Raw genomic sequence first — 24,432 nt, 5'->3', positions numbered from 1 at the left:
CAACAACAACAGAAAAGGTCCTCATTGCTGCTTTAATGTTTTTTTCAGAGTAAAGCTTATGTCACTTTTAACTTACACCCAACCATCAGATGAACAGACCATGAAAACAGTCCTTAAATTATACATCTGTACATCTAAAAAGCAACAGCTGATGCAATGCAGTTCCTAGAAAAACGTCAGCAGGGTCAAACAGCTCAGCTCCAAAATAAATTGCCCACTTTTCCTGAGGCAGTGCTATAGGAATGGTTCAGATTTATTGTGTGTTGGAGTTTGGAGGATGATCACATGCATGTGGTCAGTAGCAGTGAGCCAGTGACCCAACCTACCTCTCAGGTTACAACCTATATATAACACCCACCCCCTCCCTCCCACTCCAGCACAACTTCCCTGGAAGCTCCCTCTCCTTCCACACTGGTCCTGGCGTTCTCCACTGTCATCCGAGATCCTCCTCCGCCTCTCACTGTTTACCCACCACCCGCCTGGCAACCGTCTGCGTGCTCGGGATTACCAGAGGCCTTTTCTTTCAACGCCACCATCTCAGCCTTCCTTCAGCTGGATTTCTTTGGGAATTAGGGGTCTGGAGATCTGAACTGAGAAGGGCTGTAGAAGAGAGTGGAGACTTCGGCTGCCCACATCCCTGACTCTTTCTCCTCTCTTCTTTCTTGGGAGTTTCGGTTGAATCTGACAGGAAAGAGTGGGGGTTTGCAGGACTCCCCACACCATGGATCACTCTCTGTTTGGTTGTCTACGCAGCCCTCACGCACCAGCCCAGGGCCTGCACCCCGCCATCACCCAGTCGCCGCTGACCCTGCATGGTCGGAGTGACCACATCTCCTACCTGGATCTACCCAGCTCTTCGCCCCCCTACAACTACTCTGGTGGAGAGGACAATGGAGTGTTTGGCAGTCCAGCCCACCGAGGCCACCTGCCCCAGCAGCAGCATCCCCTCCACCCTCAGCACCCGCCTGGCTGGCCCGTCCCCCTGCAGATGCCCTCACCTAATGCTCGGCAAAACGTCTGCCTGCCGCCGCTAGAAGCCACGGCCCCAGACCTCTGCACTGGGAGCCCAAACCTGTGCAGCATCGACCCAAGTCAGGGCAGCAGTGACCCCACGGGTGCATCATGTGTGTCTAGGGAATATGGGCAGCAAACTGTGTCTTCAGAAGATCCAGACAGAAGGAGCCGTAGAGGCAAGAATGATAACTCAGGTAAGTTCAGGAAGTCTATTATGCATTTAGTTTTGAACAATTTCCCATGAAACTTTTCCTTTTAAATAGAGCCCGAAGCTTAATTTTTTCGCTGCAAGATATTCATCTCCTACTGTAGAGAAGTTTATTACAGCACATTACTGATACTGACAGTAGTGCTCATGCAACAATTTGTTTATATTTATAATTTATAAAGTAAAGCCTGCAACACTTTATAATGACCATCCAGATGATGTTTTTATTGATGAAATAAACTGTATTTATTAACCTTTTAGAAAAAATAAAACATCACCTTTACAATAAACAATTGCTTGATAAATAGTTTATAAAGGATTTAATTGTTAACGGTGAAATAATTAAATAAGGAAGTTAAAGAGAGTAACTATAGTAAAAATAAATCAAAGTTCAATTAACTTAATGATGACCATTGTAAAGTGTGTAAGTCATGTCATTAGATATTCAGACCATTTTTTTGATCACTCTAAAACTACTAATTGTAATATTGATGATATACACTAAGTATTGTTATGATAAAATTTAAACCCAAATCTGAAAAACTAGTATTACCAACAGTAACAAGGTCAGAAGATTTCTTCATAAACATAAATAAACTGAATCTGCTGAAGATTTTCACAACATTAACAAAGAAAAGGTCCAGTGTAAGACAGAATTATACACAACCGTGTCATATTTTCCTCATGTTTGAGTATAAAAGTTGGTCATTTGAAAACAATCTTTAACTTCTCTTACATGCATCTTTTTTTTCTTACTTTGATAAAAATAAAGTACAGTTTTGTCATCACAATATCCATGTGGATACTGGTACTTTAATCATCTCCGGTATACTATATAGCAAAGAGGCCAAATACACGTTTGCTGCCAAATCCTCAAAGGTGTAATTTTTGGGATATTTTCCAAGAGGACATGTTTGACCTTTGGTCCCTACAGATTGTACTTAGAATACATTAACAACCAGAGCCTTTGTTTTTATAAACAGAAGGTTTATGATACGAGTCTGCAGTCAGTAACTGATGAATAATTGTGAGATTAATGTTGTACCGCTGAACTCTATTTTCCATCTCTAATAATGGCTGATTTGTAATGGTGACAATTTGCAGTAATGAGATGTTTGTCCACTTGACTGAGCTCTGCTGCCTTTGTGGCAGCTGGTCAACAAAAGAGTTTCAGGAGCCCATGAGGGATGTGTTAACATGCAGACGGGCTCACAAGAAATGGCCTCATGTGAAATTGGCTGTATGTATCTCCTTAATAAAAGTAGAATCCAAAATGAAATGCCCTACTTAAACTGACTTTACAACTTTCTCTGCAAGGATATTCTTTCAGATTTGAATTTAAAAGAAGTTGATGTGAAAGAGAAGATTAAGGAGACCTGATCTGACCTGTCAAATCAACAGGGTTATTTTAGTCTGTGTGATCAAATACTGTAAAAATAGCAACATATTGATTTTATTTATGCTCCGTGTTTTAGATTAAAACGAAACTGATCTGCTGTCATTTTGAATAAGATACAAAGTTCCTGAATCTAAATCAACTCAAGGATTTAATCATCTCTCAAACACAAAACTACTGTAAAAATTATGTGATGAAATAAAGAAAATATTACATTCTACTTTGCGTAAATGTCAATCCCAGTTTAAAGTCCTAAATATATATCCAAGCTTCCTCCAGAGTACCAGGTACAAAAAAGAATGTTTTATTTATTTATTTATTACAACAGATTGAGTTAAAAATATAGTGGAATTTATATTATTTATTAACACACGGCTTTATCAGTTAAGATTAGCAAGAGGCAAAGTAAACTGAAAACAAGTGAAAATAATTTTAATAACCAAGCAAATTTTCCCCTGCTGATGAAGATCATGTAACGTGATCGAAAGCTACATGACGAACTCATTAAAAATACAGCACCATGCAAGTGTTTTTAATATTAAGATGTAAATTCAATAGTTAAAATCCTTTCGCTCCCAGACAAAACACAGGTCATGACGTCAGTGTCCTCCATGGTAGCAGCGGCCCTGAACATACTCATGTGGAATGTTGATGGGACTCACAGTTAAGGTGATGCTGGAGGTGCAGGTCACGTGTCAATGGCATGAAACTAAACTGTACACATATGCTTCCTATGAACGGTAAAAGAGCACATCATCCACCAAACTTAAAAGCAGGCATCATATCTGCTTCATTTAGCCCCACTGACAGGCAGCTTGGAGCGGCAGCCAAGTCGAGAACTTTCCAATTCCCCAGAGCCAATGTCCCAGCCAGGAGAGAAGGCGCTTTGACTGACAGATTGAACACTTCGAGCGTGTGCTGAAGCTGCCAGTGACCTAACCCAAATCCAATTTCCTAACTCTAACTTCATTGGCACTCTCAGAAGCCGCAGCATTTTTTTTTTTTTTTGGATGAAACGTTCCTTAAAAGGCTCTTGTGATGATGAAATATATATAGTTACTGACCTATGACCCTTTGAAGGGCAGTCTGAATGGATAGTGGTGCTGAGTAAAAAGAGCTGCACTGATTTAAACAGTCAGAATGACTGAAAACACAAATCCTGTAAAGACTTAAAGGCTCAGTAAAAACTTTAAGTCATTAATAACGCTGAATGAAATAACATGACAAAAGGAAAATATGACACAAAACTGACAATGTCCAATGCCTTTGTGTAATTGGTCTCACACTATGGCACAGACGGTGTCTGTTTCCTGGCACACTGTGGTTTGTCAGCACATCCCACATTTACACGACTAATGAAATGTCAGCTGGATTTATGCAGTGTGGACTGGAGAACAGTGTAGAAATTACTATTCAGTGTTTTCTCACTATGAAAGATTACTTTCAAAACGCTCCATTCATTTTCATCAGTCACTGACCACAAATACATAAAAGGGATACTTGAAATATGATCGCACTGACAGACAGTATAAGTGGGGAAAATGTGATTTCACCTTGAAAGCATGACCAATTGGGGAAAAGCTTAGTGTTTATGTGCAGTAAGTCTTAGAGTGTAGGACTAAAAAGTGCCTTTTAAAATTGATATTAACATGTGGCTTTTCCTTTATTCCCTAACATCCAGAAAACCATGAGTATGCTTTTGTGGTGTTTGATGAGTTCTACATTCATTTCACAAAAAAAAAAACAAAACAAAAACACAATATGAAGTTTAACATGATCATTATATGAGCGCTTATTTGTCCCACCAAGAATAATAAATATGATAATAAATAAATGTACTCATCAAGGTCCAATGCCATTGTTTTTAAAATTCTTTCATCTAAAATAGCTGTACAGTCTGACTACATTACTGCTAAGGGTAAGGAAATAAATAATGCTTATGGTGTTTTTAAGTATCTCGGTTAAAACACTTAAGGTTAGGGGATGACCAGTTAAATGAAATCGGAAATTGGATTTTTTTTTTTTTTTTACTTTAGCTTCCCTCGTCTCAAAGTCAATGGGTTTTTAGAATGTTCTTTTCTGTTATGTCTGAAATAATGTCCATGATTAATACAAGCCCTATATATTTATCTAAGTATATACTTGTTCTGAACAAATATATTGGCAAATATTCTACAATTTAATTATATAATTACATTGAACTTGAACTGAAAGAAAAATGTATATAGTCATTGTGTTGTAAGACAGTTACTGGTGTTTAAAGCATGTGACCATGACGTAGACTGTTTCTAGACTAAATTTTGCCTTGAGGCAATCTTGTTTATGTGCACAGGGAAACACATGGACATTTCTGCTAATGGTTTCACACCATTGATAAATGTTTTAGTAACGAGCCAAGAAAAAGAAGCACTTTACTGGCAAAAGGCTGGAAGAAGAGCACGCGGATTAATAAAATAAAGGTTTAAAATCTTCTAAGAAATTTGAAAAACATTTTCAGAGACAGTTAAGGATACATAGAATAATAATTGGTGAGAAACACTACACATGGGTGAAGTGGTTTAGATCATCTGATTTTACTTTTAGCTCGTCTGACTATTTATGTCTCTCATCCTGTTTTACTGGATTGCAGTGGTTTTACAGCATTCTCAAATTGCAGCAGTGACTTACTGAGTACAGTGGTATCATATTCAATCTATATTAATGCTCAAAACCTCAAAAATGAATTTATCCTGTACAGAGTGTTCTGTCTGAAGAGATTTTATATTTGTACTGTAGGTGCTAAAGTCAGAGCATTAATCCAAACAATAGTGTCAATAAGAAGTTTTGGTTTTTCACTAGCAACTAAATCTATACTGAATGGAGCCATCTGGGAGAAAACTCTCCACCTGGGATGAATAACAAAGGAAACAACACTAATGTCTCCACAATAAAAGGTGATTGGCACCCTAATCGTCTTGCTTTCATTTTATTTTTGTTTCAGATGGGCCCCTGCACTTTATCAAACCCGTCTATTTTTTTTTTTTTATTTTCTTCCTCCCCCTCTCTTTTGGAGACTCAGCTGTGGCTGGAAAATGTTCTGTTTTTCATTTCAGAGTCCCAAGACGGGAGCTATAAGTCAGACATGAACAGCAAGCCCAGGAAGGAGCGCACAGCCTTCACCAAAGAACAGATCCGGGAACTGGAGTCAGAGTTTGCACACCACAACTATTTGACCAGACTGAGACGCTACGAAATAGCTGTCAACCTCGACCTCACGGAACGACAAGTACGGTACCTGTTGAATGACTTTGAATCATTGTGAGGGCAGAGGGGAAGGAAACAGGAGCAGCACGATAGAAAGCCAACAGAATCTTACCAGTAATTGTGTTCCAAGCCATGAAATGCAATTAAAGGGAAATTAAATGGGCCATGACTTTTATTAGTATCCATTCAGTATCTCTATTCTATTTACATCTCACAGACAAACACTCACACTCACAGTTTAACACTGGAGAATTACAGATAGCTTTTTAAGCAGAAATCCAAAATAAATGTCTCGCTAGATTGAATCACCACTAGAACACTGCAGTCATACTTTGTTTTCAGAACAAGGTTTTGACACTTTTTTCAGAGAAAACATGTGTTACTGTACAACTTTTAGACTCTTATGAAGAAAACAAACATCTGAAGTTGCTTTACTTTTAAGATTAAACATTAACATTAATAAAAATAGATGATGATAACGCAGTATTAGACTTTAGGTTTTGGCTTTAAATCCTTGATCCCAGTCTCTTCAGGGAGCAGGCCCACATTTGGAATTACGGAATGCTGTCTTACCCAAGGTTATATGAAATTATTTATATCTGTCTCATCTCTGTGTGTTCACTACACACATAGTCTGGGATGTGTTTGTTTTGCAGAGCAGATACAAAATGCTGACTTGCTCCAAGTTACAATAAACCTTGTAAAATCTGTAAACTGCATTTGACATGTTGTTTTTTGCTTAATGAAATTGAAATATTTTCTGCATTAAAATGTTGACTATTACTTATAGATATAGTGTTACAGAATTTGCAGAGTTGTGTTCTTACAGTATCCCAAATATGTTCAAATTCAAAAGGAAACAAAATCCACAGTACAGTTCATGCTTGTCATGATAACCTCCATAAGAGATTTAGAGAGTGAGTTGGAGGAAGGAAGTTGGTGGATGAGACTAAACGGAACGTGAAAAAAAACTTGTGTAAAACGTTGTATGAACATGTGTGTCTGAGAAACATGATACAGTTCTTTTAATCAGCAGTAGTGATTGTTTAATGGTGTGTTTACCAGTTTGAACTCTGGGTCATATGTGTTTATTTGTGCTACTCACACAGTTTGTTTGCCTAAGACAGCCAGATTACTTTGCTGTACATTTGCCACATGTTTGCAGGTGACAACATGCACAAAGAGTGTGTGTGTGTGTGTGTGTGTGTGTGTGTGTGTGTGTGTGCGTGTGTGTGTGTGTGCTGGGATTCAGGTGAACCTCTGATTGAACTCAGCACTCAGCACAGACTCTGGTTCTCTCTCTTCTTTTTCCCCTCTCTTCTCTGTAACATTACCGTTATGGAGTACAGTAGATTTTCCCCTCCAGCTCCAGTCAGCAGTCAACATTACAGAACATAAACGTCCAACCATGGAGGTCACCTCAGCGGATCACTGCTGCAGTCAGGTTGATAAACAGGAGTGAAGATAAGTCCACTTTTAGCTCAATTTTTGTCCATCAATCCCTTAAAGTCCCAGTAACTGTTTTTACATGCAAAATTCATCCTAAAAGTGCGAACTGTGGGTTCACACACATTTTTTAGGTTTAGATTAAACAAATGAATAAAACAACCTGTAACTTTAAAATCTGGACAGGACCAGGTTTGCTGTGTCCTCTTTCCAGTCTTTATGCTAAGCTAGGCTAATTATGTTTCTATGTTACATGAAGGCTGATGTCCATCTGAACACCTCACTGTCAGAAGGAAAGCGAATAACTGTATTTCCCAAAGCAAAGAACTGTATTTCCCAAAGCATAGAACTGTTCCTTTAAAGCCAGACATCTCATCAGTAGCTGGCTACTCTTGAAAAACAACAACAGCAGAAATAACTTTAAGTTTCTCTTTCATGTCACACTGGGTATCTTCTACAATAATATGACATCTCATCAGTAAAAAGACTATGCCTGTAGCCACCAGGTTCTGATATATTAAGAAAGTCAGTCATTTTTTAATTATTACCTTAAATAGAAATTAAAAAGAATTCTCAAGCAGGATTGCATCCATCACTATAGGGATGAGGGCAGTTGATGTATGGCTTCTATTAAAAACAGAAAAAACGTCTTTGTTTTGACATCAGCAGACGGTTGGACATGTCATACTAATGCTCTGAGGCTAATTGATTCCACACCACAGAGACTCTTTGAAATGTCAGCGTGCTGCTCTCAGCGTCTGTGAATTGACACTGTGATGGTGTGTGTCATGGTCCAGATGGTTTCCTTAATGCTCACAAGGAAACATTTGTATGAAGTTAGCAGTGCTGTAGTGTGGACACCAGCACAGACCTGCTGCTGTTCATTCTAAAAGAGTTTGGAAACAGCCATTGTGAAAAGAGTCTCTGCATTATCTCCGCAGCAGAGGTTTGCCAATTCTCCGCCTTTGTTTGTTCACACAGAACCAAGTAGCTCCGGCGTAAAACCGTATCAGTGTGTCAATTCACACAGCAAGTCTGCGCTGCTGATCCAAAAGAGGCGTGCCGGTACACGTCATGATGTTGATGTTTGCGTGTTTCTTTCAACTAATTTCCACCAGCGTCCTCCTGTTAATCTAAACATGTGACTACTGACTGTTTATAATCATATGGATGCCGTTACAACATTTTGTGATGTGATCCTGACCCACCATGCATCCTGGAAAGTGACAAAGTTAGGTTTTTTCACTCTAAATCACATAATTACATAATCGCCATCAGTAAACTGGACGGCTGGAGTTTAACCCGCTAAGGGATGCTGAAGTCTCGGTCGGGGAGGGCTTTTCTAAGAAATTAACTACAACAACACAAGAGTAGGAGACAAACACTTGGTGGGTTAAAGCTTTTTTGCCTGGGACTTATGCTGTACGCATCAGAGTCATGAAATTGTCCTGCTGTCACACCGCGCCGCTGGCTTATCCATTGGCACAGACACCGGTTAGCCTCTGCCGTGCCTCTGATACTACTTCCGGAGGCGCATCATAGCCGCAGCAAACTTTCACCCCTCGCTGCATCTGAAACTTTCACACAGAGGAGGATGCGGAGAATTGGCGCAGGATCATCGCACTGAAAGAGAAGTGCGAATGGGGCTCGTGTGTCAACATGCATGTCATTTCAGCTTGTTGTGTGTGCACACTGAGGGAGTAGACGGGTTGTAACAGGCTCCATCAATATAATAGTGTCTGTTTATTTTTTTATTTGTGACGACTTGAACTAGATGAAGCCTGGTCAGATGGTAGAAAAAGTTATTCTTGAAAAAACAAAAGGACCAACTGATATTGAGTAGCTTCTACTGAACAGTGTCTAAACAACAGAATGGAAAAAGCCACCACATTGCTTTAGAGTACGTCTCTATCCTCCTTTTACCCTTAAGTGAATATGTTAATATGTTGTAAGTACAATATGATTGTTTATTAATGAGATCTTCAAATAATTCTACACAGTCCATACAAAGAATGGACAATGTAATTTTAATGTAACAGCAGTGGACGCAGACATGTCATGTTGGTTTTTATCTCACTTCAAGTGGGAAAAACACATTCAAACATGGATAAAGTGAGGTGGCGTTTGGTCAACAATATAGGATACATATGAAAAAAAAGAACCTCTATTATGGTTGTACAACAATATGCGAAAATTATAGTATGTTTTCTCAATGACATACAATCATACATTATTTCTCTTTGTCATCCTGGCTGGATTTGTGAAGTAAAATCTTTTCACTTCCTGTGAGTTAGAAAATGTGATTCCAGTGACTGGAATGTGTATATATATAAATCATTAGCAGACCTATAGCTTTGAATTGCCCCGTAAATGTCTCTGTATAGGTTTAAAGACAGTACAACACTTGTGTCCAAAAACAACCCTGCAGTCTCTGCACCCCCAGAAGGACAGTGTGTCTGGAGGTCTGCTGGCTAGAACCAATCAGTGTTTTGGCTCAGACAACAGCCAGGACAAGTCACCCAGGATTTACATCTTCCTGTCTGGAGCCAAGTCCCTCAACACTCCCCCTCATGTTGGCTGCTTCTCCAAACGCCCCCAATAGCAGTCCAATAAATCTGTGCATGAGAAGGTTGGTTCTGGATGTGTAACGTCTTCGCTGTAATCTTAAAGCTTCTGCTTCCAGCCTACTCTACTCAATTATAACAAATCTCAAGGATTGTTTTATTAATGACACAGTATTCGTTTGATAAAATATGTCCTCCTCAAATGGTCTGTTCATGATCAAATCTTAAAGCTGTGCAAATCAGTCCACTAACAATGATTAATCAATATATTCACAAAGAATGGATCAAATGAATATATATATGATGTCAAACAGAATTATAACCAACTGTGCAGTTCTCTTCATGTCAGTGGAGTTTTAAACATCTTTTAGCACATTGTTTTGGTTACTAAACCTCTACTCAACAGCAGCAGGCAGCGGTTTTTAGCAGTTTTTTAAAAAAACACTCCATGCACCACCTGCCTAGCATTACATTGCTAAAAACCAGAGTTAATTGGTAAACGTATTAGAACATTAAGCAGTTTAAAAGTCAAATATTTATTTTGGCCTCTTGGTGGCACACAGTAATATATCACCTCATATATCACCTCACTTTAAACTGATATGAGAACATGATAGCAAAAAGTCACCAATTCATCCAGTAGATGCAGATGTAATGTGTGTTGGATTTGAAGTTTGTCTTTCTTCACCAGGAAAAATATATTCTCTTTTGCTGCAGGTCTTGTACAGAGACCTTCTCAGATTTTTTGCACTGAAAACAGCTGCAAATGAGGTTGATGGGAGGGAGCATTGAGACTGAAGCAACACAGTTAAGTTGGCTGTAGCTGAAATAGGCTAAAAACCTTTTAGAGAGGCATTCTGGTATTGGAATGCTTACTGCACAGTTCTCTTTATTAAGTAAGAATTGTAAATACTTCCTCCCACAGTCCAAAGACACACAAGGGAGGTCAATGGGTGATAGATGTGAATGTGAGTGTGAATGGTTGTTTGGTCACGATTTGTCAGCCCTGTGATGAACTGGCGACTTGTCCAGTGTCTAACCCACTGCCTGCCCAATGTCAGCTGGGATCGGCTCCAGACTCCCGTCACCCTGAAAAAGATAAGCGGTTATGGACATTGGAAGAATGAATGAACATTTTAAATAACGTTTTTTTGTTGTTTGTGTTTATTATCGTTGTTGTTTGTATTACTAGCCTATTCAAATTCTTTGTTTTCATTGCCTAATTATTTGATTTATGCTCCTTGAACTGAAGACTTGACAGAAAACACTTATTCAAATGGTTTAAATGCCTACAGTCACAAACCTGAGACAAATTGTGTCTTACCTTAATCAAACAATGGTGAACATGTTTGGCTTTTTATGAGAAAATAAGCAACACATTCAAGTGTTTACTCCGTAAGCTTAACTCCCAGTGACTGAGGGCAGGCCACTATAGGCAGCCTTACCTCAAATAAATACTACTGAATAAGACTGCTTGGAGAGCATATTGCAGGGATGGGCAGGAGGGAATATGTGTGCATTTATGTCTGTTAATATATGAGTATGGGGTTGAAATGGTTAGACTGGTGGAGTGAGCATGAAGGAGTGGGTGCTTGAGGGAGCAGTGACAGATTAACAGGAGGTGGGACCAGGACAAGGACTCAGGGGAGGACTGGGGGTGTATCTCATTGGTCAAGATTGGATGTTACCGTTTTAGGCAGCAGCTTATTCATCAATTCGAGAGACTCAGATGCAAAATTAGCCGTGGAGTCAGGGACAAGAGGTAGAGGGGCGAGCCAGCAGTAGGATGTGACTCATGCATCAGCACATATCTGCCTATGTGGAAATACAGTACAACACTGCAATATTAACAGCTTAACCCCACACCAGTCATCTCATCATTGGCTTGCACCACTACACTCAAATCTAGAGGAAAATAGAAATCAAAGATGACTATGCTCCTGCATGGGTTCTTATTCCTGCACAGAAATACATGCTGCATTTTAAGTTGGTGTATGTTTTTAGAAGACCAGTTTATCTTTTGAAAAGATCAGAGATGAAACCCTGAACTGAACTTCAAAATTGAAAAAGGTTCCATTTAAATTTTCATTTACTCATTTTTATTTTCATTTTCACTGTCATTTTTCGTGTATATATGTATGTATGGTTAACGCATTGGTCAGTGTGAGTCAAGGTTTTTGTTTCTGTTAGTGTCTCATGATTGGTCTAACTCTGCAACTATAAAGGGTTTATCCTCATCCTCATTCCTCAACTATTGATTGGATTGATTGCCAGGGACTCCTAAAACTCCAATATCACAGTTCCAGAACAACTTGACCATTGCAGCGCAACAGCCATACTGTACTGTACTTCTAAACTGTACTGTACTTCTAAACTGTACTGTACTTCTAAAAGACATTGTGGTTTGGAAAAAATGAACCGTTACTAATGTAAATTCAGTTCCAAACATACTTACATAATGTATGTTACTTAGGTTGCGTTATGTCACAAGTACGGAAACTTGATTTGATTAAGAAACTTAAAAGGGTTGCAATAAAGTGTTTTCACAGTTTCACAGTTTTTGAATGAGGATGTGCTGGAGAATAAATGTGCTCACTGTATTTCTTTAAAGTCTGCCGAGTAGATTTTGATATACAGTATGTGGTTACAAAAGGAAAGTTTTGACTGACGGGGGTGCCAGAGGAATGGTCAAAAAGTCAAAATAATTATTACATCTCCTCCAAGGGGACAGTAAATGTCTGTACCAAATTTCATTAAGAAGGTTTTCAGTAGTTTTCTGAAATCTTGATATCAGTAAGTATAAGCTGTAATCAAGAGGTATTTAGTTTTCCTGATGGTGGCTCCTAACGAAAGATTTTGTCAGGATTCATTTTTCAGCATTCTACTGTTGACCGAGGTTAAGACAATTGTATGACCACAAACTTAATGAAACCTTTATTAAATGTCTGAGAAGGGCACTGCACTGATTTTGAAAATAAGAAGTCAACTTAAGAGTCAAGAGTGGTTCTTAAAAAACATGGGTTTAAAGTCCTCCATGGCTCCGGAGGAGCTTTGTCTGGACTCTTGGAACCTAACTTACTAAAGGACACTACTCAAGTCAGGATATCTGAAAGTGACTATAAAGAAACCACCATAACGTCTTACTGCTTTGTGTTTCCTCTCAGGTAAAGGTGTGGTTTCAGAACAGGAGGATGAAGTGGAAGCGTGTGAAGGGAGGCCAGCAAGGGGCAGCAGCTCTTGAGAAAGAACTGGTGAATGTGAAAAAGGGGATCTTACTGCCGTCTGAGTTTTCAGGGATGGTAGGACGGCAACGCACTGCTAGCTCACCAAGGCCGGCGACAGAGGAGGACAGTCATGACAGTGACCAGAGTTCAGAGAATCCTCACCTATGACACCCATAGTGGTATTGGACAGGAAACATTGGGGAGATGTAAAGATCACCTGTATACAGCTTGCTGTGAGCAAAGCATCCCAACAGACAATAACATGAGTCTCAGAGAACATTCCAGAGATGCTTTGTTTTTGGGTTTTGCACTGTCAAGGATTTGTTGCAGTCAAATTCTACTGTACTTCATTGAGCAATCAGTGAGAGCGTTTATGTTGGGAGTACAGTGAACTGAAGGACTCATGCTTTTGAATTCTAATAATTTATACAGCCAAGGCTGTTACCACCATAAACTCAAACTACTTATAATGTAACTAAAAATTGTGTTTATCCTCTTGTCTTGCTTTTCACTCTTTCTAAAAGCTGACATGCTTTAATTTGCAAAAACTTGGATTTTCAATGCGAATAAATCCCAAACAATTAAATAATGCGTTAGTGGCAGTTTGTTAGCATGGATACACTACCTTCATAGGCAAAGCAGTCAGCTGCCCTGAGCTCCTAACAGCCATATTTATTATGATGTTTGGACATAAAAAATATAAGATTATGTTACTGTACTATGTCATACATCCATTTTGTATCACTGTCAATCTCCCACCATATTATAGATTCATTCAAACCTTTAGGTAACCTGCAATTAAACACATGTTAGACATTCCTTATATCATCACTTTAATGCAAATTTTGACAGTAAACAGGTGAAAATGACCATATATTGTAATAACAATGATGTTAAGATAAAGGTATGTGACTCATGAAACATTTTTAAAAAAAAAAATGTTTCGAAGTTGTCCTACAGGTGTTCACGTATGTGGATTAGCTGCACATGATTATGTTATTAGCAGAGTGTGTGTTGTTAGCATGCATTTGTTCTTATCTACTGTATAGCTAATGCAAAAGGCTATAGTCCATCGTATCTGACATTTAAAAACCCTGAAGATTTATCAGACTACTTTGAGCTGACAACACAGCATGAAGTCAACTCTAAGTGTACGTTGCACTTTGTCGAATGGGAGGATGCTGTTGCCAGACACCGGTGTGCTATCTTGTTCTTCACCAAGACTGAGAGGCTGGTAAACCTGCAGACGGGACTGAATTGAGGTACTGCACTTTCATTTTTGCTCACTCATTTGAGCGAACCGGCCATAAGTTTTGGGCCTCACCATAACCAAGTTTGCATCAAGCCTGCAACAGGATTTTTTTTATTTGTACATTCCTGAATGCCAGCTTAGTTGTGTGATTAAAGGGATATTTCAGTGTAAGATTAATCTATGGTCTAACACACCGTGTCACAGAGTAAGACCCCCCCCGAGAGATCAAGTTTTCCAACTGCTAGCTTATGTAGTTTTAGCAACCTCAGAAAACATTGCACGATAACAATACACTGCAGTCTTTGCCTCCCATCAAGAAACCGCCATCAAAAAGCCTCTCATATCCACAAATAATGCTCAGAACAGCACCAAACTTCAGCAACAGTATAAATAGGGTCCCAGCACATAGTTTGAGGCATCAAACAACCGCTAGGTGAGCAGGATTTCTCCTGAAAAGACAGCACAACTCACCACTGTGCTGCAGCAGCTAGCTTGTTGTGGGGAAGCCCTGCGAGTCGATTACTGACGGCGGTTAGAAACACTCAATTTCTCAATTCCTTTTCGCTGTCAGCTCTCGATAATAACTGTTATAAACTGGTAGGCAAGACACATATGAACTCTGATGCATTTTGACTGCATTTCCATGGAATAATAATCATACATTTTCGTCCTTGAGCTGCGGAACTCTACTGCAGTCAGTAATCAACTCGCAGGGCTTCCCCACAAAGAGCAAGCTGCTGCAGGAGAGTGGTGAGCTGTGTTGTCTTCTCAGTAGAAATCCAGCAAAGCTAGCAGATGTATGATGCCTCAAACTATGTGCTTGGACCCTGTTTGTACTGTTGCTGAAATTTGGCGATGTTCTGTGCATTATTTGTGGCTATGAGTAGCTTTTTGATGGCGGATTCTTGGTTGGAGGCATAGACTGCAGTGTATTGTTATCATGCAGTGTTTTCTGAGGTTGCTAAAACTACATTAAGTAGCGGTCGGAAAACTTGATCTCTCGAGATGGGGTCTTACTCGGTGTCACGGAGTGTTAGACCATGGATTGAATTTACACCGGAATATCCCCCTAAGGTGTGTGGGCCCACAGATGGTAATGTTCGTTTGGGTTAAAGTTTACTTGAACTTTGGTTAAATTTTGTTTCAACTAAAAGGAAATATTACTGTGACATCTGAAATTGTTGAAAAGAGTTTCAATATGATTTCATCTGGGATATTCTGAAACTTGAAAAAGTAAAGAAATTATTTCTAAGACAGATGGCAGTGGTGATTTATCATTTTCATTTAAAAAGGAGACCAATGACATTTTAAAGTATGTATTTGCGAAAAAGAAGAAAAAAAAACTAATCTACAGTACAGTACAGTAGTGGGGTACATAACATTATATTGTAATGTATCTTTATTTCATATCTGAATTCTTAAAGTGTAATTGTAAAACAATATGAATATCAAGAGCATTTAATGATGATATTAAAGTTATGATCCTTAATATGTAAATTCATTTTAGTTACTATAGTCACTATGTTGTTCAGTGAGCAAAGGGAAATATTGCATTCATGGAAATCAGTGATAGTGTATGGAAATCTAGAACATTTACTCAAGAATTAAATACCTGTCTTGATGTAAGAAATCAACTGGGGAGGTTTAATTTATGGAATTTTACAATATATACCTTTTCTCAAAATTAAATTTTTTTCTCAGACTCTGAGGCAGAAATCTCCACTTCAGGAGCCCTTAAATACATCAAACTTTCCAGTTATTTTCCTTTTTATCTTCTAAAGTTTGGTTATATTCATTGTAGAGCTAGGTGTTTTTGTGGACCCAAATGCAGAGCCTGGAGACAGAACTCAGTCCAAAGGTATTTATTTAGCAAACTGTTAACAACTGTTAACATTCCTAACTGCAACTGTTCAACTGTATATATCAAGATGAAATGGGTAAAAGCACTTAGTGTAGAAATATCAGAGGAAAGTTTGCATGATAAGTGGAAGACACACCATTCATCCACCAATTCGAAACATTTATCAAATGTGTTATTACTTTACAGAAAGTGAAGAAAAAGGAATATTATGCTGTTTAGAAAAATAGCAGTGTGCATTTTTCTTTACAAACTCAAACTTTAGTTGTATAACCATTGTTTCTGAGAACTGCTTCACATCTGTTTTGCATGGAGTTGACCAACCTCTGGCACCTGTGAACAGGTATCCCAGCCCATATTCCACAATTCCTCTGCATTTCTTGCTTTTGCCTCAAAAACAGCATTTTGATGTCACCCAACAAATGTTCTGTTGGATTAAGGTCTGGGGACTGGGCTGGCCGCTCCTTAACATTATCTTGGGGGTCTAGAACCAATTTGCTGCTCAGTTACTGGTGTGTTTGGGGTCGTTGTCTTGTTCAAACACCCATTTCAAGGGCATTTCCTCTTCAACATAAGGCAGCATGACCTCTTCAAGCAATTTAATGGCAAACTGTTCTATGATCCCTGGTATGCGATAAATAGGATTTACACCATAGTATGATGGAGAAATTGACACTTAACTGAGACTCCAAGATGCACAATTTGACAGAAAATGTGAAAAATGGATGTTTTACAAGACTCAAAATGAGAGCGATGAAGCCAGAGCCTGCTCACTGTTGATTCAAAATGTATTAATATTAAACATGTTGTGTGTCTGAATTGCACCGAATTAGGCACTGCGACAGACAGAAATTTCTTGCTTTATTGATAGTTTTTTAGACTTCTGTCCTGAAATTGTATGTAAATTAGTTATATGCTATTAAATATAACTGGATCATAATTGAAAGTTGAAAATGTTACCGTATTTATCTGTAGTGTCTCCCCTTAGTTTTAAATTGGAGTACCTCCTATACCACTGCCAGTGCCAACCTTGTCAGTTAAAGGAAGCACGAAAAATAAAGCCACAATAGTGTTCCTACACCTGAGTTTGTCTAGAAATCCCCACATCACTCTGGATGTACTTCTACGCGAAGCTGTTCTCTAGATTGATAATGTATTTGTGTGAGTGCATTCTAATTCATACAGCGGTTGACTTGGCCATGTCACCCGGAGCCTCTCGACTGTTAAAACAGCTGTTGATTCACTCACTTGATTGAGCTTGGGCCTTCAGCTGCTCTGTGGCTTTCAGTTCCTTCAGACACATTTCAGCACAACATTGTGGTCCAATGTTGTACCCAGTGTTTTGTGTTTCATTACTGTGTATCACTGTCTGTTAGAGGCAAAACACGTCATGGCTCCCTGTCCAGGAATGAAAGAGAAATAAATAATGTTTGTTCACCTGGAAGCCAGGATAAGGCTTCCTCTGTGTGAAATGTGACTATTACAGAGCCAGCTCACAATCACGTCTTTAATCAAGTCCAATTGAAAAAATAGAAAACATCCTTCTTATAGCCAACTCGAGGAGCACTTGCAGAGCACAGAACATCGGTCGCCCATTCTTCTGCAATATGCAAATCTGCAAGCACAACCACAATTGTGCCTAGATTTACTGCTTGTTCTTATAAAGAGTTATTTTGATTACACATTTGGATTTGAGTGAAAGTATATTTCGTTGCATGATGTGTGTTTTATTATGTCCCTTTTCATGATTCCATGGCCACATCTTAGTTTGAGAGAAAAGTGTTGTTAGAATTGCATCATGTCCCATCAAGCCACATCTGTCTATATGAAGTCTGAACAACTACATGTGTCAACCACACAGCAGGATTACTGGTCCCCCGTCCTCCTGGGGGTTTGCCTAGATTCCACTGTAGACACACCTATTCATTAATTTGCAGGTTGTCACCATGAGATGGTGCTTCCCTCACAAAACAAACAAAAATAATGTATACAGCATAGATACCCAGCATTTCGGTTTTCTGGTTCACTAACTAACCCTAATAACAGATTCTTGCTTTATGTGTCATCAGCACCAGTCTGTGGCTGCACACTGTCACCTCTCAAGATACACAAAGGATGTTTGTAAAAACACTTTAATAAACTAATTGCATCTCTTTTATCATCCGCTACTGCATGAGGAATTTCTCATAAAAATATCGGAAAAATTATACAGCACAATGGCAATCATTTCTGCTGAAGATGTTTGACCTGAGCAAAAAAAAAGGTAAATGCTTTTCATAACCACCTGCACCCAGTGAAATATTCAAACCGAAAACTTCAAATACAAATATGATCTTTCACCAAGCATTTTCATCACCATTATGCTTCAGCTTTTTGTTTTTCAACAGTACTGCAATGATGTTAAAGTAACATAGCTGGGAAATTCATAATTTAACAACAACGGAACAATCTATTATATGTTTAAGTTCCATTTTTTTCTCATTTAATAGTGTAGTTAGATGAATGTAATTTCTGATGCTGTTAGGTAACTGTTAAACGACACCTTCAGGTGCGTGGGGAAATCCGAGACCAAACTTTGTGTTGCTACAGAGAAAATATTGTGTGATTAAACATATTTTGTTTGATAAAAACATGTTTCAGGTTTTTGAATATTTAACATTATTATTATGATCACTGATCAGTTCAACTACTAACTGATCTGTATGGGTAAGGGAGAGACCTGCCTTAGAACCTATGAAGGTAATACATTTTTGTCTCAATCATTGTTCATCAACACATTTCATTCAGGTATCCTGATTTACATGTGAAGAAATTATGACCACATTTGTGGTCTGACCAGTTGAGACACAATTGGCTGAATGATCAAAGTCACCTGGATTCCATCTGTACAGGACGCTTGAAATGACAAGTGAAAACGGGACTAGCGTGTCCAGCTAATTCCCTTTATCTGCCACCCTACTGCAGTTTGGATTTCAGGAGCTCCTTTTAAATTAGCGGGTGAGAAATGTTGCTGAGATCCTCCAGATGAAGAAGGGTTCTGCTCCTGTTATATTTCATCTGAATGATGATTCAGGTTTGTGTTTTCACTGAGAGGAGGATAAAAAGCTTGGGGATTGTGGAATGCATCTGGCCAGTGTCAGGCCTGATCTTGGATGAACCTCATACCTTGACCCCTGAGGGAGCAGCTTTCCTTCAGCGGGAAGGGTCATGTTGTCATTACAGTCTGCCATGCCAAGATCAACACAGCCAGCTGAAGACTTTTCCCCGTATGACTGGAGGGCCTGCTTTGCTTTCCCAACCGAACAATTTAGTAAGATTTACAGCACCGCAGTGGTGTTGACAGGTGGTGCACGCTGAGGTAGGATTCTTCTAACTTTTGTGTATGTTTCACCAAATGTGGTGAGTCGGAGCCATGAGGCTGAGAAATGTGATCTTTCGTGAAGCAAGAAAATTAAAAGAAATATTGAAATCAGTGTGGAGTCTTTGTTTTTCTTCTGACCCTGGATGTGTCTGTGCTAGAAACTTTGGGGTGATTCCACGCCATTCTTCTGAGAGAAATCAAAAACGGCCAACATCGAAAAAGTCTACAACTGATTCATCTTTATTCAAATAATCATTATAACTGGAGGAGATCATAATGACATCTTCAAGATAATTTTATTGTCTTTTTGTTGTAGAGAAAAATGAACCCGAAAATGATTCACCATAGAAACTGAGAGAAAACAGAAGACTCATTGAGATGGTTATTTGTTCAGTCCTGGTTAAATGTGTGTAATAGTGTGATGGTAACCTTTGTAAGTCTGTTACCACAGTGTGACAGTGGAAATAGGGATCTGGGGCCAAGGAATTTTCTTGTGCTCAGGAAGTTGTTCAGATTCTGCAGATTATGGCTGAATGAGTCTGAATGACGAAACACAGGAAACCACAAGCCCTCCAATAAACTGGCAGGGGACCCTGACTGACAGCTGTTTTATCCATTTAGAGCTTCAGCTGCTGGACTGAGATCCACTTTGACTATTTGTGGTACAAGTGAATTGGCTGTGGACTATGAAACAAAGGTGCACAAACGGAAAGTAAATCCAAACTTGGGAAGTTCAAATTCTGAGACATATAAAGGCCATGAAAACTGATAACATTTGTGAATGATATTTTATTCTATGATGAACATAACATTTAATGAGACAAAACAGTCTTAAGGAAACAAAAATCATCAAAAAAATTATAGTAGAGAAAAAAGTTGACTGAAGAGACATTTGTAAGTTAAATTTGAATAAAATTAATAAAGAATAAACTCAAGTTCTTTTTTTAAATGTCTGACTTATCTTCCTGTGTACCTGTGTCATGGTACTTTAGACTTAAGGGTAAAAAGTAGCAGGTTGCACAGTTTGTTCAACCGAGCTGCTAGCTTCCTGACGCCAGCTGCCGAGACCATTTCACTAGACCTGCTATATCTCCAATCTGCTCAGCGGCTCCAGTCTTTGGGCCCGTGCGGGAGTGTTTCATTTCATTGCCTAAGAATCTGCTTGACTTGGACTCACCACTGTATTTTTGCTGTGGACTGCTGTTGTAGAGTCCTGCCGTGTATGTCTCACCCAGCTGTCAGTACCTCTGCCATTCAGCCAACAGCAGTCCAAATCGATTTATATGTGAGACAAAACACAAACATTTTTGCTGCCAAAGCCGTTTTCTTTGTTTTTCTTAGTTTCATCCGACGTCCTCCTAATCCACAGTTTGGTGGCATGCGCACTTAGGCTTCTTCTGATAAGGCTCAGCCAGCACAACCGCAGCAACTCTTCTCGTCCACAACCTTGATCAACGGGGAGTCCATAATCAGGAATGTACATTTTTTTAACGCCATAACACACTATTTTCCCACTGCCAGTGCCTGTGCCTGTCATTCAAAGCAAGCTCCAGGACTTGCTGCCATCACTCCCCTCCTTAATTAAATAAGTAACTTTTCATATGGGAATAAATCACACCAAACTTCTTTATGCAGATGTGACAAAAAGCTGTGTTTTTAATGTCCTCAAACACTGTGGGAATGCTGTTTTTTTTTTTTTTACCTCAGGTCCCATTCCAACTAGTGGATGTGGGCTGGTTGTTTCAGCAGACTCTTTACTCTTCACTGCTGACCGCTGTCTGCTTGTAGAGCACAAAATGTGGGTTTTATTGACAATTTTAATCTATTCTGGAATCATGTGTCCTTTTTCAACAAGGATGGTCTTCACCCAAACAAAGCACTCGGACACTGGCTGCTGATGTGTGGCATGTGGAGCAAACTCAACCTCTTGACTTACTGTTGATGTTTCTCTCATACTAACCTGAAAGCCTCTTTATTTTCTTCTGTGGTTCCTAATCATTCTTCTGACCTGCATATCGGCACCCACTGCCACTTTTTCAAAAATTTGGAAATACAAATTACAATCATGCTTCTCTGGATAGCTGTGCCCTCTTAAATATATGGTGTCTGGCCACTAAAACTTTTATTCTAAATTATTTCATCTCAACCAGCGCAACAGACTTACTGTTTCTAACTAAATTATGGCTTAGAGCTGGCGACTTAAGTGTTTTTCCCAAACTATGCCCTTTTAATATCCGCGTGACCCAAATACCTCATAGCATCTGAATTTTTAACTACACTACAGCTTGTATCATGTCCTACATGTCCTACACATGATCAAGGCAATACGCTTGATTTAGTTTTTCCTTTGGGTTCAGAAATTAGTTGTCTCCCTTTGATTTAAACTGTATCTCTGCCATTCCATCTTCTAAGAAAACATTTTACATGCTTTTTATATAGCAACTTGGCTGCAGACTTTACTGCTCCTTTCACTGCCCTGTTGCATTGTCCAGTGCAACCATGTAAATTACATGGTTAAACAGTTCAATACTGTGTGCTCAAAATATTGTATAAAATAGCAACTGCAAAAGCTAGGCTGTGTCGCACCTCCAATCCAAGACACTGGATAAATGAAAATGTTAGAAACATTAAAAAGAAGAATGTAGAAGAGCTCGATGTAGACTGAGAAACACAAAACTTAAAGTTCACATAATACATATGAGGGAATTATTATCATTATTCAGTGTCAAATGATGAGAAACTCTCTTCTGTAATTAAGTTAAAATCAAAAAGCATAACCTAAGATTTGTATTTTATACCATTAATAGCCTAGTAAATCCTGTCCCAGCTGCTGCTTTTGCTACTTCTTTAGCAGACTGTGAGAGGTTTCCAAATCATTTTGTAAATATAGAAAGTATTACATTCTCTATTACTCCTGCTGGTTCACTTTAACCATCAGCTGAGCTACCATCCTCCACCACACTGTTGGATAAGTTCAAACCCATAACCCCTAAGGATTTGGCTGACATTGTATCCAGTATTAATCACTAACTGCAAACTCTTCCTTCCAGATGAGCTTTGGATTTATCACTCCCTGGCTTCTGAACATTCTAAATGCAATGCTTTTCCCTAGCTTGGACCCAGACTGTTTTAAACAGGCCTGTTTCCCCCATAGTTACTGTCCCATATTTAAACTGCCTTTACTCTCAAAAATCATTGAAAAAGTGGTTGCCAACTCGTAGAAAGTGGAAATGGTAGGAAATAATATATTGAACAAACACCAATCTGGTTTTATAAAGAACCTCTGTGCCAAAACAGCCTTACTTAGAGTGATAAATAATATGTTAATGAGGGCAGACTCTCCACTATATGTTTTGTTCAGCCCTGAAAACCACTATAGGTTCAACAGTGCTGTTAGTGCTGTATCTTAGGCAACTGTACTCGATTCAGTTTCTTGAAGCCGTTCACCCCTCATCTCAGTAGCTTCCTTAGTTTCAAGTAAGTGGAAGGGCATTTGCAGGCTTTTAAACTCTGTCTGAAATCCACTTGGATGAGAGGCGAAATGTCTTCAAGAAGTTGCCTACGATACAGCACTGAGAATTACCCTGGATGTGTCATTTCATATAACATGCCAGCGCTGCAGATCCAGAAGAGGCCTGGCGGTACAGATCATGACGTTGTGATTTTTTATTTTTTTATTTTTTTTTTTGACGAATGTGTTTTTTTCAACATGTTCCCTCCTGGTCTCCACCTGTTAATTTAAACATATACCCACTGACTGTTTATGAACATTGCTTCGTTGGTCTTATCTCTTGTATTTGATTGGTAAAGGATCTGTTAAGCTGTCAGACTGGGAGCACCACCAGATCTCCATGCGTCCAGCCTATCCATTCACACAGACGCTGGCTCGCCCCTGCTGCGGCTCTGATACTAACTCCAGGTGGTGCATCAGAACCACAGCGAAACTGCCCCCCAAAAACTTCCACAGAGAAGACGATACCGAGAATCGCTGCATGATTCACACACTCAAAGCGATAATGTGAATGGGGCTTCTGTTTGAACAGGTCAGGAAGTCATATGAGGGGCAATTCTCTTTGCCTGAGGTGATAACAGGACGGCAGAACCCTAATTCTGTTTAAGTCAGAAACCTTTGGAAGACTGCAGAGAGCACTGTGGGTCTCCTCTCCATGCCTCATGTATTAAAGAGATCTGATTCATCACAATGAGTTTAAAATTCCTCAGAGAATTAGCAACTTTACCTCAACAAAAAGAATTTCGCTTACATGGTGATTCTGAAAAAGGCAGTATCAGCTGTACATTTATCTACAAAACCATAGTAGCATCTAATTTTTAACAGGATAAAAACAGCAGCTGTATGGTCTCAGCTCAAAATAAATATAAAATGGAGTGTCACTTCAATGAACTGTGACATATTTATAGACACTTATGTAATCTGCATTTTCCTTTTGGTCTGTGTCCGCTGGTACTTTCTCTGGGATTTCCAGGGTCTTCCCTCTTCCAGAGATCTAATCACTTCACCATCCCTCATTCAGCTCAATGCGTTCTCCCCTGTCACTGTGCAATTTTCCAGGGTTTTGTTTTCCAGTCATCAGGACATTTTACCACTACTGATCCAGTCTCCTCGACTGCCAAAGTGACACATGCTGTCATTGCCCTGCTGGCTTTTTCCAACCACTGGCTCCTGACACCACACTAGTCCTTCATTAAAGCTTCTGCTGCAGAGCTTTGGTCAACGTTCCACACAACCACAAATAACCAGACTGCATGGAAGAGGACATTTCCTCCATTTTCCTCTTTCTTCTTATGGTTAAGGTGCAATGGACCTAATTAATAAAACCGATCTCAGTCAAACATTGAGGAAATAAA

General features: G+C 39.2%; 1 protein-coding gene across 1 annotated transcript; it reads left to right on the top strand.

The window, feature by feature from the left end:
* The first annotated feature begins 399 nt into the window (after nt 1-399).
* On the top strand, nt 400-14,525 carry LOC119014262 (homeobox protein MOX-2-like). The gene is made up of 3 exons (XM_037089275.1): nt 400-1,208; nt 5,711-5,883; nt 13,036-14,525. Exons 1-3 carry the CDS (start codon nt 722-724, stop codon nt 13,261-13,263), a joined length of 888 nt encoding a protein of 295 aa, XP_036945170.1. The 5' UTR covers nt 400-721; the 3' UTR covers nt 13,264-14,525.
* Nucleotides 14,526-24,432: the final 9,907 nt, after the last annotated feature.

Source organism: Acanthopagrus latus, chromosome 3 (assembly GCF_904848185.1).
Source record: "Acanthopagrus latus isolate v.2019 chromosome 3, fAcaLat1.1, whole genome shotgun sequence".
In the NCBI taxonomy this organism is placed as follows: domain Eukaryota; kingdom Metazoa; phylum Chordata; class Actinopteri; order Spariformes; family Sparidae; genus Acanthopagrus; species Acanthopagrus latus.
Note: the sequence above shows the minus strand (reverse complement) of the source record. Positions and strands in the feature narration are given on the sequence as shown.

What these genes read in the sequence shown, in the direction of transcription:
- LOC119014262 (XM_037089275.1), top strand. Translation starts at nt 722, where the DNA reads ATGGATCACTCTCTGTTTGGTTGTCTACGCAGCCCTCACGCACCAGCC. An exon ending in AGGCAAGAATGATAACTCAG is followed by an intron (nt 1,209 to 5,710) that starts GTAAGTTCAGGA and finishes TTTTCATTTCAG; the next exon opens with AGTCCCAAGACGGGAGCTAT. An exon ending in TCGACCTCACGGAACGACAA is followed by an intron (nt 5,884 to 13,035) that starts GTACGGTACCTG and finishes GTTTCCTCTCAG; the next exon opens with GTAAAGGTGTGGTTTCAGAA.